We start from the raw sequence: 18,161 nt of genomic DNA, 5'->3' as shown, positions 1-18,161 counted from the left end.
TTAGATATTTAGTACTGATTCTGGAAAGAGCCTACCAGATGATCGTATTGTTCTAATCACCAATCTAGTGATTTCCCACACCAAATAAGAGTCCTTTGTTGGTCACCACTCCTTTATGTGCCTTGGCTTCCCTATTAAAATGTAAATTCCATGAGGGCAGGATGGTTTTGCCTTTTCTATATGTATCCCCAGCGCTGAGTTTTATAAATGTTTTTCATTCCTTTATCCATATCAGAAAATCTTTTCTTAGAATTTCCCAATTGGCAAAGAGTCAGATAATGTAACCTTCAGTATGCCAGAGCCAAGGAAATTACCATTTCTGCTTCAAAAACAGCTTTTTGTATTCACAGAGATCCCAATATTTCTCTGCTGGTTGGCTCATCACTGAACCTAATTGGTTTCCAAAGAGAAAGTGACTAAATTCTCAGCAAAGTTGATCAGAGTTTACATAGGACATACACAATTCCAATAGCTGTACATCTATTGTGTTTTTTTTTGGGGGGGGGGTATAGTGAGATAATGTAGCACAGAGGGAATGAGTGAAAGATCTGGAGTCTGAAGAGACCTGGGTTTGAATCCTACCTCTAACACTTACTATAACATTGGATAAGTCCTGTCCTCTATAAAATGAGGGTGACACCAGGAATGCTATTATTCAATTTCTCATGGAGGAGTTTGTAAGGATCAGATGAGATCAAGTACGTATTGAATTTTACCAATATTAAACCAATTCATTGATGTCAGTTATTATTCACAGGAGGCAGTGAGCATCTGGATTTTTCCTTGGTAAATGTGTTTACAAATGCTTTACTCGAAGGTAGTAAAAGACAAATGTAATTGGTAGTGCTCTGTGCTAATTTAAACCAAAAAATGATAAGTGTGCTTTGGATTTTAACCCTGGTTGTTTGCATCATGGCACCAAATCACTGGTTGGTACTCTGAAGTAACATACCTTGATCACAGAATCAAGTTTTATGGAGTGGTCAGGTCTTTTGAACATGAAACCTAAAAAGCTACCCAAATAAAGTAGCTTCAATCCTTCCACCACCAAGATTTCAAATATGTCTCCAAGGGAAGAGTCAAATTCAGATAAATTATGAGTGTATTTTGCTTTATTCTTTAGGTGTGTCGAAGCATTTTATGAATATTGAAGCCAATTTAAAATGCAGCAAAGATTTGCTCTATCAAACAATTCTGATGGAAATATTTTTGTAATTCTCCCTGTAAGTTCTGATTTGCTTAAAGTGAGGTGATAGCACATGACTTTAAAGATGGCTTGGATAGCTAATTTTTTCCTCTCTCACTCCTATTTCCTATTTTTTGTTTTTCCTTTTTTTTTTAAAATACCCAAATTATTTTCCTATTCAAAAGCATTATTTCTAGTGGGAAGTGAAGCTTGATGGAACCCACTGTTTCTGTACCTTGTCTCCAGTGGGATGTTACTATTCAAGACCCAGCTGTTATGCAGATGCACAGAATCCTGGGTACTGGTCGGGGGAGTCGGTGCCGCTGGACTGGGCTGGCTTCGAGTAGTCATTGACCTCCTCTGGAGAGAGTCCGCCGTGGGAGGCGGCTTCCTGGCACATGTGCACGCATGAGGAGGTGGCGGCGGCGGCGGGAGGGGTCTGAAGGTGAACTGGTTGTGTGGGCTGTTTGGCATATCTGCAGAGGAGAAAAGTAAACAGAAAAGAAAAAAAAATAATTCTTCCACTGCACATGAGCTTTACTGGAGTTTTAGAACAACACAATCTGTCATGGGAGTAGGTTTTTAAGTTCTGTCTATCTGTAAAAAATGTGCCCTTAACTCACAAGAAAGCACATGTCCTGTGCTTATGAAATGTAATATAAAACATTCACAGTTGCATTAACTTGTAAATTCTTCAAAGCTATAGTAGTTAAAAAGTCAATGAGGCAGCCTCACACAATTTGTCATCATTTCTGCTACTGAACAAATAAATCATCAACAAGACATTAAGTTACAGAACAGAAGCAAAAATCTAACTTTGGAGGACATCGATGGAGGAAACCAAGAGAGAGCAGGGAAATCACTGGGGCTTCAAATGAAAGCCAAGAGGCTACCTTCTGCCTTATACCTTAGAGAAGAGAGGCTGATCTCGGTCAGGAACCCAAAGATAACCTCAAATCCAGTTTTGTGCCTGTTCCTCACCCCTACCCCCCTGTTATTACAGGCCCAAAGTGAAGAAATAGTCATAGAACTAGCAGGTCCTCTGCTCATTTCTACCAACATAAAAGCAATATTCCATTTCCCACTGTGTCAGCTGCAGGCTATGGTAGTCACTGGGAAGTAGTTTTTTCTGTCAGTAGATGGAGGGTACCTTTGTGGTTAGCCATCTCCTGATTTGTGCTGAAGGCTTGCTTTGGGATATTCTCACTGTTTTTCCTGGGAGGGAGGAAAGTGGACTTTGATCCATGAGAACTACCCCATTAAATTTCTTCAAAAAGAAATCACCATTCAGCTGATAAACCACAAGATAACCCCAAAAGATATGAAATGATTCCATATAATTGTGGTACTTTCTGTATAAACTTTGCAGCAAGGTCAAAAAACCTACTTGATTCTGCAGATCTCCTAAATGACCATAAGAATAAATAAGTAGTACCTTGCCAGAGGCTCTCTGTGCCTAGAAAAGTACTCAGGCCCATCTGTCAGTGGTCGATCAGAAAAAAAGACTTGATTTTCAATTTCTTTTTTTCAGTTCAATTCAATCAAACTCAAGTTTGAACTTAGATATAGGAATCAGCCAGCATATACCAGCTCTCCAGAGCCAGATGTTGCATTTTCAGTGTGGGCATTTACACCTCAGAAATTGGCAAATGTTACAAATCAGGCCTTGATTTATTGTTTTGTTGATTGTTGAGACTTCAAGTGATGGAGAAAATGTTAATAATGAAAAGTGAACTTCACAGTGTATTGTACCTACATTGTTTTTTTTTTTTTTTTTTGAAATTTGGTTGTTGAACATTTACTAGAACAATAGAACTGACTAATACTTGGCTCCCAATTCAGTTATCACATGGGAGAGTGACTGCAATTGGCTCATTAGGGCAGGTGCTTGGGGCTCTTCTAAGTTGTTCTTCATTTTAAAGAAACCCCAAATCTGGAATGAATACAAAATTTTTTAAATAACTTTTTACCGACAGAGCCCATGCCTGGGTAATTTTTTTTACAACATTATCCCTTGCACTCACTTCTGTTCCAACTTTCCCCTCCCTCCCTTCACCCCTTCCCCCAGATGGCAAGCAGTCCTGTACAAGTTAAATATGTCGCAGTGTATCCTAGATACAATATATGTGTGCAGAACCGAACAGTTCTCTTGTTGCACAGGAAGAATTGGATTCAGAAGGTAAAAATAACCTGGGAAGAAAGACAAAAATGCAAGCAGTTTACATTCATTTCCCAGTGTTCTTTCTTTGGGTGTAGCTGCTTTTGTTCATCCTTGGTCAATTGAAACCGAGTTAGATTTTCTCTTTGTCAAAGAAATCCACTTCCATCAGAATACATCCTCATACAGTATCGTTGTTGAAGTGTATAATGATCTCCTGGTTCTGCTCATTTCACTCAGCATCAGTTCATGTCAGTCTCGCCAATCCTCTCTGTATTCATCCTGCTGGTCATTTCTTACAGAACAATAATATTCCATAACGTTCATATACCACAGTTTACTCAACTATTCTCCAATGGATGCGCATCTATTCATTTTCTAGCTTCTAGCCACTACAAACAGGGATGCCACAAACATTTTGGCACATACAGGTCCCTTTCCCTTCTTTAGTATCTCTTTGGGATTTAAGCCCAGTAGAAACACTACTGGATGAAAAGGTATGCACAGTCTGATAACTTTTTGAGCATAGTTCCAAATTGTTCTCCAGAATGGCTGGATGTATTCCCAATTCCACCAATAATGTATCAGTGTCCCTGTTTTCCCACATCCCCTCCAACATTCCTCATTATCTTTCCCTTGTCATTCTAGCCAATCTGACAGGTGTGTAGTGGTATCTCAGAGTTGTCTTAATTTGCATTTCTCTGATTAATAATGAGCATCTTTTCATATGGCTAGAAATAATTTCAATTTCTTCGCCTGAGAATTGTCTGTTCATATCCTTTGACCATTTATCAATTGGAGAATGCCTTGATTTCTTATAAATTAGAGTCAATTCTCTATATATTTTGGAAATGAGTCCTTTATCAGAACCTTTGACTGTAAAAATGTTTTCCCAGTTTATTGTTTCCCTTCTAATCTTGTCTGCATTAGTTTTGTTTGTACAAAAACTTTTCAATTTGATATAATCAAAATTTTCTATTTTGTAGTCAATAGTGATTTCTAGTTCTTCTTTGGTCATAATTCCTTCCCCTTCCACAGGTCTGAGAGGTAAACTATCCTATGCTCTTCCAATTTATTTATAATCTCATTCTTTATGCCTAGGTCATGAACCCATTTTGACCTTATCTTGGTATATGGTGTTAAGTGTGAGTCAATGCCTAGCAAAAATTAAAATAGTAAAAAAGCAGAGAAGGATGAGCAGTTACTTTACAAAGAACTCCTTTTTTAAAGAGCAAGCTATATATGTTTTGGAAAGACAATTTGGCTGACACATTTGCACCTCAAGTCAAGTACATCTACATTGGGGCTGAGATATACCAATTCATTAACACCTTTTTGGGGTCCATCATATTCATTGATACCACATATTCATGAATCTTGTTGGTTGCTATGGGAAAAAATGAAGCCAAATACTTCACGTGGTACCTAAATGTACCACCTGAGCTAACTGGCCATGGACCATGTTCCTGTACAGAAAGCTAAACACAGAGGTGATCTGATTGTTCATGCTTGCCTGTATGTCATGGTACTCTCTTTAAATCGAATATTCACTGTCTTTTTTTTCTCATCCACATTTTAGCTTTTTCTGGGACACTGATGCATTGTTGTTGGAGTTGTGAATGGATCCAACCATTCTGGAGAGCAATTTGGAACTATGCTCAAAAAGTTATCAAACTGTGCATACCCTTTGATCCAGCAGGGTTTCTACTGGGCTTATACCCCAAAGAGATACTAAAGAAGGGAAAGGGACCTGTATGTGCCAAAATGTTTGTGGCAGCCCTATTTGTAGTGGCTAGAAGCTGGAAAATGAATGGATGCCCATCCATTGGAGAATGGTTGAGTAAATTGTAGTATATGAATGTTATCGAATATTATTGTTCTGTAAGAAATGACCAGCAGGATGAATACAGAGAAGCTTGGAGAGACTTACATGAATTGATGCTGAGTGAAATGAGCAGAGCCAGGAGATCATTATACACTTCAATAACAATAATATATGAGGATCAATTCTGATGGAAGTGTCTATCTTTGGCAATGAGAAGATCCAATTCAGTTCAAAATGATCCAAGTGATGAACAGAACCAACTACACCCAGTGAAAGAACACTGGGAAATGAGTGTGGACAACAGCAAAGTATTTCCATTCTCTGTTATTGTTTGCTTTCATTTTTGTTTTTCTTCCCAGGTTATTTTTACCTTCTTTCCAAATCTGATTTTTCTTGTGCAACAAGAGAACTGTATAAATATGTACACATATATTGTATTTAACATACACTTCAACATATTGAACATGTATGGGACGACTTGCCATCTAGGGGAAGGGGTGGAGGGAAGGAAGGGAAAAGTTGGAACAGAAGTTTTTGCAAGGGCCAATGTTCAAAAATTACCCATGCATATGTTCTATTAATAAAAAGCTATAATAAAAAAAATTTAAAAAAATTTAGGTTTTTACAAAGTTCATGTCAAATCACAACATGGAGGATGAGTAAGTATGGGGGCTAAAAATTTAACCCAGATAAACTCCTTCCAAGTCCAAGGAACCACACAGAAGGAGCATGATGCAGTGCAAACAGCACTAGTTGCACAGTCAAGACACCTAGTTTTGAGTTCTGCTCTCATGGTTTATTACCCGTATGACCTTGGGGCAAGTCCCTTCTCTTCTCCAAGCCTCAGTTTTCCTCTCTGTAAAATGAAGGGGTTAGACTAAAAGACTTCCAAAATCCCTTCTAACTCTGATATACTGAGCTGAGATACAGGATGAGCACACCTACACAGTCAAACAGCTGACTGTAAGGTAGAAGAGATTTTGAATTCTGCTGTTTTTTTAAGTCCTAATAAAGCATAATGTGACAATATGCAGCCTTGAAAGCTTTCATCCAAGCTTCTCTCATGCATATATTCTTATGCATACATAAGACTATGACAGCTATAGCAAGAGATGTGACACTGCTCAATGATCAGTTAAGTATCAACAAGGAAAGCGTAAAATCGGGAGACAAGCTCTACCAAGGTGTTCGGTGACATAATGGAAGATGTCCTGCAGAGAATTCAAACAAAAGAGTTCCCTATCACTTGCACGATGCTCTAAATACCATTTTCCAGGGGCAATATACTCATTGCATGACCTCTGAAAACAGTAGAAATCTATTTTGGTAAAATCTACAGCAATGCAAAGGAGAGATGTCTAAACATCCACACCAGAAAAATAAAGTGGATCAAATAGATATTATCCAAAATAGAACTTGCAAGTGACTGGGCATATTAGTGTGAATACCTCTATGGACATATAAGTACTTATACACACAGATTTGTGAACATGCACACACCTATAGAAGGCAGAATAATGTATAGAGAGTCTGATTGAGAAAAAAAAATGAAGACGTGGGTCTAAATTCTACCTCAGGCATATGCAGGCTCTGTGATTATCCACAAATCACTTAACTAGTCAAGGTCCCCAGGCAATTCTTCCCTACCCAGATGATTAGAGATTTGGAGGTCCCTTCCTTATCTGACAGAAAGAGAAGAAAAGTCTTGAGATTTAGTTAAAAAAGTATCAGGAAGTGAGGAGGCAATTGATTAAGTGGTTTGCTTAAGTGGAATACAACTACAATAGCACTGCTGTCTTGAGAGTACTATATAAGACTATTTTCTTTCCTTCCTCAATGATTTAGATCTGTCTTTATTTGTGTAAAAAGTATCTCATATGTGTTCATATAATCTCTGGGTTTATCTTGGCAAGTACTGGTATTGGTAGTGCTAGGTCAAAGTGTGTAGCCCTTTGGGCATAGTTGCAAATTGCTCTCCAGAATGGCTGGATCGGTTCACAACTTGACCAATGTATGTTAGTGCCCCAGATTCCCACATCCTTTCCAACATTTACCATTTTCTCCTTTTTTCATATTAATCAATGTTTTGAGATGTTATATCAGAGTTGTTTTAATTTGTTTTTCTCTAATCATAATGATTTAGAGCAGTGGTTCTCAAACTTTTGTTCTTAGTATCTTCATGTTGCTAAAAAACTATCGAGGATCTGTTCAAAGAGTTTTTGTTATATTTATAGCTATTTACTATATTAGAAATAAAAAAATAAATTTGAATTTGTAGACCCTCTGAAAAGGTTTCAGAGACCCCAATAATTCTTTGGACTCCATTTTGAGGACCACTGATTTAGAGTATGGTTTCTCTCTTCCTCTTTTTTTTTTTGAGGCAATTGGGGCTAAGTGACTTGCCCAAGGTCACACGGTTATGAAGTGCTCAGTGTCTAAGGTTAGATTTGTATTCACCTCCTCCAGACTTCAGGGCCTGTGCTCTGTGGCTACACTGTGCCATCTAGTTGTCCCTTAGAGTATGTTTTCATATGACTATAGATAACTGATGTCTGTCTGAAAACTGCTTTTTGGGGAATGACTTTTATTCTTATACATATGATTTGGTTCTTTATATAATTGAAAAATCAGGCCTTTATCTGAAGTACTTGCCATAAAGGTTTTTTCACCACTTTCCTACTTTTCTTCTAATCTTGGTTTCATTGTTTTTGTTTGTGCAAAAGCTTTTCAAATTTGATAGATTCAAAATTATCCATTTGACATTTTGTTACTAGATGGGATTGGTAAAGAGAGCCTGAAGTACTGATCAAAATTACTCCCTGAGGCAAGCAGGGAAAGGCATTGATGGTGATCAATTCAACCTTATAGTCTCATCCTCTGTGGAGGCCATGGGTAGCTCCACCTTGCTGTGTTCAGTCAGAAATCAAAGTTATGTCAAACTCCCGAAGTTAAATTTCTCCTAGAAATCTGTCCATGGCCCACACCATCTCTGCTGAATCCCCTTTGGGTTAAGCCTGCCATGGAGGTGTTATGCTTCATGGTGTCTTTCTCCTTAACCCCCCTTCCATGCCTCATGATATCTTTCTCTTTCTTATAGCTAACTAACTCTTTTAGGGTACTCAACTCCTCTATGGATTTAGCCTGTCAATTAAGGGTTCTTTCTCCTAGTTAATTGTGAGTTCCATTAGGGAACTTGTCTTTTCCACTGTTAATTGTCTAACTATATGCTTTCCCACTTCTATTTCATATTTACTATTCCTGGTGTCTATTGTATCTCTTCATTTAGTCTGTAATCTCTTCTCCTAAATCAACCTACCTTCAGCCAAAGAAAATGGCCATTGTGAATTCTTCACATGACCGAACCGGAACATTTGGTGTCTCCATCAATCTCTGCATTTGGCGCTAAGCCCCAAACACCATATTTGGAACTAGGGATGGCTACCCTGGATATATCACTGGCATGCAGCACTAAGAATAAAGGAACTTCCCCTTACTAAAAAGTAAACAGCCAGATATATGCTCCCAGCAGAAATATATAGTACAGTCATTCTGATGACCAATTTGTACAGTGCATCTTTGGTTGTCATTTATAATGTATGGTGGCTTCTTTCATATCAGCAAATGTTTTCTCTTTTTAAAAAAGTTCCTCAGTGTTGGATTGAATACTGAGAAAAAGACATCTAGCTCTTAGGAAATCCAAATCGCCTAAGTTTTACTCTTTGCTCACCTTATGAAAAAGACAAGGAATGAACCTGTTTCCTCCCAAATTAAGTAAGTGGCTCCTTTCTTTGTGAAATGAGTTTTCCCACTATTAAAAGACTAATGAAAAAAACATTCGAGTTTAGTGTCAGGAGTCCCCCTCCCATTCCAATACCATAGGGTTCCCAGTTATATGCATTCACCTAAGAATGTTTCTGGTGATCATATATTTATATGCTGAAGAGAAAAAGGAGAATGGCAAAGATGCAAATGTTACTATGGTGACATACTTATAGAGAAATTAGAAAGTCAATTCTTTTTCAGTATAGAAAGGTCACATTCACATAATATCCTTGAACAGGAGCCACTCGTAGATTGAAATCCCTAAAACGAAGTGACGTAGAAGCTTTAAAAGCAGATCTCCTCACACAAACATGTTTGAGATGCATGGCATGGTTGACAAAGCTGGATGTTAATTTTGTTAGTTTTTGTTAGTTTTTAGGCTTAGTTCTTCTGCTTACCTAACTACTTCTTCCCAATGACCTTTGCTGGGTCATCATATCCCACCCACTAAGAATATATCCCAAGGATTATATGTAAAAAGAACTGCACATATTTAACATACATCAGATTACTTGCTGTTTCAGGGAGGGGAGAGATAAGGAAGGGCGGGAGAAAAAAATCAGAACACAAAGTCTTACAAAAATAAATGTCGAAAACTATCTTTCCACTTATTTGGAAAAATAAAATACTACTGAAAATTAAAAAAAATATATACTCTAAGGATCCAGCCTGTGTCCTTGTCATTCAATAAGCATTTACAAAGCTAAGTGCTGAGGATAGAAAGAAAGGTAAACACAGTCCTTTGCTCTCAAAGAGCTCACAACTGAATGGAAGGGTTGGGGGAGGAGACAACAGAGAGTCAATATTATATGAACAATGTCATATAAACATAAAAGAGAAGTTGGAGATAACTGAGAGAGGGAAGACACTAGCATTAAGGGTGATCAGGAAAATCTTATGGAGAAGGTGAAACTCTGGCTGAGATTTGAAGGAAGCCAGGGAAGCTAGGAAGCAAGAAAAGGAAAGGAAGGAAAAGGAGGAAGAGAGTTCAGGGAGAATTAGTGAAAAGATTCCAAGTCTGGAAATGGGGTATCTTGTTAAATGAACTGCAAGGAGGCCAGGTTTATTGGATTACACAGTATGTGTGGGGCTGAGTAAGGTAAAAGAAGACTGAAAAGGTAAGAGATGGTCAAGTGATGAAGGTATTTAAAAGTCACACAGAGCTTTTACATTCTATCTTGAAAATGAAAGGGACTTCCGGTTAAGATGGCGGAGAGGAGGCTCACAGTTGCATAAGCTCCGCGCTTTCTCTCACTATCCACTTCATTACAAGCCTCTGAATCAATGCTTGATTGAAAAAAAACCCACAAATAGTTACCAAGAGAAGCCATCCTTGAGATCCGCCAAGAAAGGTCTGTCTTTACTGGAGGGCTGGGGCGGTTTTAGATCGGGCGCAGGCTGAGGGCAGCGGCAGTGAGAGCACGGGAGCAGACTGGAGAGGGGGTGGGGAAGTGATCGTAGCCGTCTCTGCGGGGAGAGCTTCGCTACAGGTTTGGAACCTGCAACAAGTCAACAGCCCAGCAGAGAAGCTAAAAACACCGGGGCTGAAGAACACAACCGCAAACAGCTGGAGTCTCTCAGGACCTGGCTGCCCCCCCCTTCCCCCCCCTCAGTGACTCAGCACGCTCTGGGATCTCAGAGCGCAGGCGCAGCACAGTCCTGCTAGTGCCTCACTGCTGCCCCCTGCAGTCTGTAGAGGAAGCTCGATAACACACCCAGCCCCCCCCCAAAGAAAGACTCCAGTTTTTTCTGTTTTTCTTTGCTAGTTTGTCTCTGATTAATAGACAGAATGAGCAAGAAGCTGAAGAGGACTTTAACCCTTGACAGCTTCTATACAGATAGAGAGCAGACTCTAAATCCTGAGGAGACTAAAAACAGAGAGTCCCCAGGTGATTCCCCAAAGGAGGAGATCATCTGTTCCTCAGCACAGATGAACCTCATAGAAGTGATTAAAAAGGCTCTCACAAGGGAGCTAGAAGAAAAGTGGGAAAAGAGCCTGGAGAAGTCAGTTAAAGAGAGAGTGGATAAAGAAGTAAAATCCTTGAAAAATAGGATTAGTGAACTGGAAACAGAAAACAGCTCTCTAAAAAACAAAATTGGCGAAATGGAAAAAAATTCCACAGAACAAAAGAACTCAATTGGACAATTAGAGAAAGATTTTAAAAAAGTGAGTGAAGAGAATACTTCACTGAAAATCAGAATTGAACAAGTGGAATTGAATGACTCGAGGAGACAAGAAGAATCAGTCAAGCAAATCCAAAAAAATCAAACAATGGAGAAAAATGTGAAATACCTTCTGGGGAAGACAACAGACCTGGAAAACAGATCCAGGAGAGACAATCTGAGAATCATTGGACTCCCAGAAAAACATGATGAAAAAAAGAGCCTGGACATTGTCTTCCAGGAAATTATCAAAGAGAACTGCCCAGAAGTCATAGGAACAGAGGAAAAAATAAACATTGAAAGGATTCATCGATCACCCACTGAAAGGGATCCTAAAATCAAAACACCAAGGAATATAGTGGCCAAATGCCAGAACCCTCAGATGAAAGAAAAAATATTGCAAGCGGCTAGAAAAACCCAATTCAAGTATCAAGGAGCCACGATAAGGATCACCCAGGATCTGGCAGCATCCACATTAAAAGATCGAAGGGCCTGGAATATGATATTCCGAAAGGCTAAGGAACTTGGTATGCAACCAAAAATAACTTACCCAGCGAGAATGAGCATCTTTTTCCAGGGAAGAAGATGGACATTCAACGAAGTAAGCGAATTTCATCTATTTCTGATGAAAAAACCAGAACTTAACAAAAAGTTTGATCTACAAATATAGAACTCAAGAGAAATCTAAAAAGGTAAAGATTAATCTTGGGAACTATATTTTGACTATATAGATGTATAAAGAATACATGTATACCTTGTTCTAGAAATTGATGTGGAAAGGACACTGTACCAGAAAAAGGGTAAAGTGGGGGTAGTACATCACATGAAGAGGCATAGGAAACCTATTATATCTGAGAGAAAGAATGGAGGGGGATGAATATAGTGGGTATCTTACTGCCTTCAGAATTGGCTTTAAGTGAAAAATCTTAAGACATATTCAATCTATGGTGAAACTTCTCCCATCTCATTGAAAAGTGAGAAGGGAAAAGTGGAAAGGGAAGGAATAAGCTAAGCGGAAGGGAATACGGGAACTGGGAGGGAAAGGGGTAAGATAGGGGGAGGAACTCTAAGGCGGGGGGAGGGACACTAAAAAGGGAGGGCTGTGAGAAGCAAGGGGTGCTCACAAGCTTAATACTTGGAAGGGGGGAAAGGGGAAAGAAGGGAGGAAAGCATAAATCGGGGTTAACAAGATGGCAAGTAATACAGAATTGGTCATTCTAACCATAAATGTGAACGGGGTAAACTCCCCCATAAAGAGGAAGCGGTTAGCAGAATGGATTAAAAGCCAGAATCCTACAATATGTTGTTTACAGGAAACACACCTGAAGCGGGGAGATACATGCAGGTTAAAGGTAAAAGGTTGGAGCAAAATTTACCATGCTTCAGGTGAAGTCAAAAAAGCAGGGGTAGCCATCCTGATCTCAGATCAAGCTAAAGCAAAAATTGACCTAATTAAAAGAGATAAGGAAGGACACTATATCTTGCTAAAGGGTAGCATGGATAATGAAGCACTATCTATATTAAACATATATGCACCAAGTGGGGTAGCATCTAAATTCTTAAAAGAGAAACTAAGAGAGCTGCAAGAAGAAATAGACAGTAAAACTATAATAGTGGGAGATCTTAACCTTGCACTCTCAGAATTAGATAAATCAAACCAGAAAATAAATAAGAAAGAAGTCAAAGAGGTAAACAGAATACTAGAAAAGCTAGATATGATAGATCTCTGGAGAAAATGTAATGGAGACAGAAAGGAATACACTTTCTTTTCAGCAGTTCATGGAACCTATACAAAAATTGACCATATATTAGGACATAAAAACCTCAAACTCAAATGTAGCAAGGCAGAAATAGTAAATGCATCCTTTTCAGACCACGATGCAATGAAAATTACATTCAACAAAAAAGCAGGGGGAAGTAGACCAAAAAATAATTGGAAACTAAATAATCTCATACTAAAGAATGATTGGGTAAAACAGCAAATCATAGACATAATTAATAACTTCACCCAAGAAAACGATAATAATGAGACATCATACCAAAATGTATGGGATGCAGCCAAAACGGTAATAAGGGGAAATTTCATATCTCTAGAGGCCTATTTGTATAAAATAGAGAAAGAGAAGGTCAATGAATTGGGTTTGCAATTAAAAAGGCTAGAAAAGGAACAAATTAAAAACCCCCAGTCAAACACTAAACTTGAAATTCTAAAAGTAAAAGGTGAGATCAATAAAATTGAAAGTAAAAAAACTATTGAATTGATTAATAAAACTAAGAGTTGGTTCTATGAAAAAACCAACAAAATAGACAAACCCTTAGTAAATCTGATTAAAAAAAGGAAAGAGGAAAATCAAATTGTTAGTCTTAAAAATGAAAAGGGAGAACTCACCACTAACGAAGAGGAAATTAGAGCAATAATTAGGAGTTACTTTGCCCAACTTTATGCCAATAAATTCGACAACTTAAATGAAATAGAAAAATACCTCCAAAAATACAGCTTGCCCAAACTAACAGAGGAAGAAGTAAATATCCTAAACAGTCCCATCTCAGAAAAAGAAATAGAACAAACTATCAATCAACTCCCTAAGAAAAAATCCCCAGGACCAGATGGATTTACATGTGAATTCTACCAAACATTTAAAGAACAATTAACTCCAATGTTATATAAACTATTTGAAAAAATAGGGATTGAAGGAGTCCTACCAAACTCCTTTTATGACACAGATATGGTACTGATACCTAAACCAGGTAGGCTGAAAACAGAGAAAGAAAATTATAGACCAATCTCCCTAATGAATATTGATGCTAAAATCTTAAATAAAATATTAGCAAAAAGATTACAGAAAATTGTCACCAGGATAATACACTATGACCAAGTAGGATTTATACCAGGAATGCAGGGCTGGTTCAATATTAGGAAAACTATTAGCATAATTGACTATATCAATAACCAAACAAACAAAAACCACATGATCATCTCAATAGATGCAGAAAAAGCATTTGATAAAATCCAACATCCATTCCTAATAAAAACACTTGAGAGCATAGGAATAAATGGACTTTTCCTTAAAATAGTCAGGAGCATATATTTAAAACCATCAGTAAGCATCATATGCAATGGGGAAAAACTGGAACCTTTCCCAGTAAGATCTGGAGTGAAGCAAGGTTGCCCACTATCACCATTATTATTTAATATCGTATTAGAAACACTAGCCTCGGCAATAAGAGTCGAGAAAGATATAAAAGGAATTAGAGTAGGCAATGAGGAAACCAAACTATCACTCTTTGCAGATGATATGATGGTATACCTAGAGAACCCCAGAGATTCTACCAAAAAGCTATTGGAAATAATTCATAATTTTAGCAAAGTAGCTGGCTACAAAATAAATCCCCATAAATCCTCAGCATTTTTATACATCACCAACAAAACCCAACAGCAAGAGATACAAAGAGAAATTCCATTCAGAATAACTGTTGATACCATAAAATATTTGGGAATCTATCTACCAAAGGAAAGTCAGGAATTATATGAGCAAAATTATAAAAAAGTCTCCACACAAATAAAGTCAGACTTAAATAATTGGAAAAATATTAAGTGCTCTTGGATTGGCCGAGCGAACATAATAAAGATGACAATACTCCCTAAACTAATCTATTTATTTAGTGCTATACCAATCAGACTTCCAAGAAAATATTTTATTGATCTAGAAAAAATAACAACAAAATTCATATGGAACAATAAAAAGTCGAGAATCTCAAGGGAACTAATGAAAAAAAAATCAAATGAAGGTGGCCTAGCTGTACCTGATCTAAAATTATATTATAAAGCAGCAGTCACCAAAACCATTTGGTATTGGCTAAGAAATAGATTAGTGGATCAGTGGAAAAGGCTAGGCTCACAAGACAGAATAGTCAATTATAGCAATCTAGTGTTTGACAAACCCAAAGCCCCTAACTTCTGGGAAAAGAATTCATTATTTGATAAAAACTGCTGGGATAATTGGAAATTAGTATGGCAGAAATTAGGCATGGACCCACACTTAACACCATATACCAAGATAGGATCAAAATGGGTCTATGACCTAGGCATAAAGAACGAGATTATAAATAAATTAGAGGAACATAGAATAGTTTATCTCTCAGACTTGTGGAGGAGAAAGAAATTTGTGACCAAAGATGAACTAGAGACCATTACTGATCACAGAATAGAAAATTTCGATTACATCAAATTAAAAAGCCTTTGTACAAATAAAACTAATGCAAACAAGATTAGAAGGGAAGCAACAAACTGGGAAAACATTTTCACAGTTAAAGGTTCTGATAAAGGCCTCATTTCCAAAATATATAGAGAACTGACTCAAATTTATAAGAAATCAAGCCATTCTCCAATTGATAAATGGTCAAAGGATATGAACAGACAATTTTCAGAGGATGAGATTGAAACTATTACCACTCATATGAAAGAGTGTTCCAAATCATTATTGATCAGAGAAATGCAAATTAAGACAACTCTGAGATATCACTACACACCTGTCAGATTGGCTAAGATGACAGGAAAAAATAATGATGAATGTTGGAGGGGATGCGGGAAAACTGGGACACTAATGCATTGTTGGTGGAGTTGTGAACGAATCCAACCATTCTGGAGAGCAATCTGGAATTATGCCCAAAAAATTATCAAAATGTGCATATCCTTTGATCCAGCAGTGTTTCTATTGGGCTTATATCCCAAAGAAATACTAAAGAAGGGAAAGGGACCTGTATGTGCCAAAATGTTTGTAGCAGCCCTGTTTGTAGTGGCTAGAAACTGGAAAATGAATGGATGCCCATCAATTGGAGAATGGCTGGGTAAATTGTGGTATATGAATGTTATGGAATATTATTGTTCTGTAAGAAATGACCAGCAGGATGAATACAGAGAGGCTTGGAGAGACCTACATGAACTGATGCTAAGTGAAATGAGCAGAACCAGGAGATCATTATACACTTCGACAACGATATTGTATGAGGACATATTTTGATGGAAGTGGATTTCTTTGACAAAGAGACCTGAGTTTCAATTGATAAATGATGGACAAAAGCAGCTACACCCAAAGAAAGAACACTGGGAAACGAATGTGAACTATCTGCATTTTTGTTTTTCTTCCCGGATTATTTATACCTTCTGAATCCAATTCTCCCTACGCAACAAGAGAACTGTTCGGTTCTGCAAACATATATTGTATCTAGGATATACTGCAACATATCCAACATATAAAGGACTGCTTGCCATCTAGGGGAGGGGGTGGAGGGAGGGAGGGGAAAAAAAATCGGAGCAGAAATGAGTGTCAATATAATGTAATTATTAAATAAAAAATTAAAAAAAAAAGAAAAAGAAAAAAAAAAAAAAAAAAAAAGAAAATGAAAGGAACCATTGGAATGGGGGTGGTGGACATGATCAGATTTACATTTTAGAAAGATCATTTTGACAGCTGAATAGAGGATGGACTAGAGTGGGGAAAGCCTTGATACAGGAAGACTGATCAACAGGCTACTGCAATAGTCTAGGCATAAGGTAATGACGGTCTACCCAAGGCTAGTGGCAATGTCCAGGACCTAGAATTGACAGGGCCTGGCAAATGCCTGGATACAGAAGGTGAAAAAGAGTGAGAAACAGAGTAGAACACCTAGATTGAAGCCTGGCTGACTAGGAGGATGATGGTGTTTTGATGGTAATAGAAAAATTTAGAAAGAAGGAGAAGGTGACGGAAAGATGACAAGTTCACTTTTGTATATACTGAGCTTAAGAGATCTACAAGGGCTTCCTAAACTTTCTACTTCCCTTTTTGCCCAAGAAATTTTAACATGTTCTTGGATATATCCATATCTATATCTATATAGATATATAAAATAGGGATATGAATCAAACATTTACAGATAATAAATCCTAATTTCATGACCCCTCATATTCAGCTACAATCTTGTTGTTCTATAAGAAATGATGAGTAGGCTGATTCTAGAAAAGCCTGGAAAGACTTACATGAACTGATGCTGAGTAAAATGAGTGGAACCATGAGAACATAGTACACAGTAATAGCAAGATTATGTGATGATCCACTGTGATGGACTTGGCTCTTTTCAACAATGTGGTGATTCAAGGCAACTCCAAAAGACTTGGGATGAAAATGCTAATCACATCCAGAGAGAAAATTATAGAGACTGAATGTGGCTCCAAGAATAGTAGTTTCACCTTTTTGTTTGTTTTCTTTCTTGTGTTCTTTACACCTTTTAGTCAGATTTTTCTTGCACAACATGACACATGTGGAAATATGTTTAAAAAGATTGTACACATTTAACCTATATCAGATGCTTGCTGTCTTGAGGAGGGGAAGGTAAGGAAAGAGGAAAATTTAGAACACAATTTTACAAAAATGAATGTTGAAAACTACTTTTATATGTATTTGGAAAAATAAAATATTACTGGAAAAAAGGGAAAAAAGATACTCCATTTCTTGCGCCTTTGCCTTGGCATTGGCAGTCCTTCATGCCAGAAATATACTTCTGTCTCTTAGAATCCTGTTTTATTCTTCAAGGTTTAACAAAAACACTTCTGTCTATATGGGTTTTTTTTAAACCTCTGGCTTTCAAGTTCCATCTCTCAACTTCCCAAACTGTCTTGTATTTGTGTGTATGTGACACTGTATATGTTGTGTTCTTTGACTAGACTACAACTATCTTAAGGGCAAAAGTCCCCAATATCTGACACAATTCCTGGATTACAGGAGGTACTTAATAAATATTTGTTGGATTTTTCTTCTCCATGATAAGAACAGAGACAGGAGTTTATTGATCATAAGCCATTTTTGTAAATTAAGCTCATCTTTTTATCTGTAATGAATTTTTTAAACTGCTGATGAAATGAGCTCTCCGTTAAACATACTATTGGAAAGACAGGCAGTTAATGAGCATTTATTAAGCACCATGTTGCCATCCTTTAAAGTACAAGAGTGGATCATCCCATTGTGTAG

At 37.5% G+C, this 18,161-nt stretch overlaps 1 protein-coding gene across 1 annotated transcript in view; it reads right to left on the bottom strand.

The window, feature by feature from the left end:
• Positions 1-18,161, bottom strand: part of TENM1 (teneurin transmembrane protein 1) — an 828,896-nt gene that overhangs the window by 313,725 nt on the left and 497,010 nt on the right. The window contains exon 5 of the mRNA XM_051969260.1: positions 1,422-1,662. Coding sequence (XP_051825220.1) covers positions 1,422-1,662 — 241 coding nt within the window. The remainder of the gene's footprint in view (positions 1-1,421; positions 1,663-18,161) is intronic.

Source organism: Antechinus flavipes, chromosome X (genome assembly GCF_016432865.1).
Source record: "Antechinus flavipes isolate AdamAnt ecotype Samford, QLD, Australia chromosome X, AdamAnt_v2, whole genome shotgun sequence".
NCBI lineage: Eukaryota > Metazoa > Chordata > Mammalia > Dasyuromorphia > Dasyuridae > Antechinus > Antechinus flavipes.
This window is presented reverse-complemented; position numbering and strand designations above follow the sequence as displayed.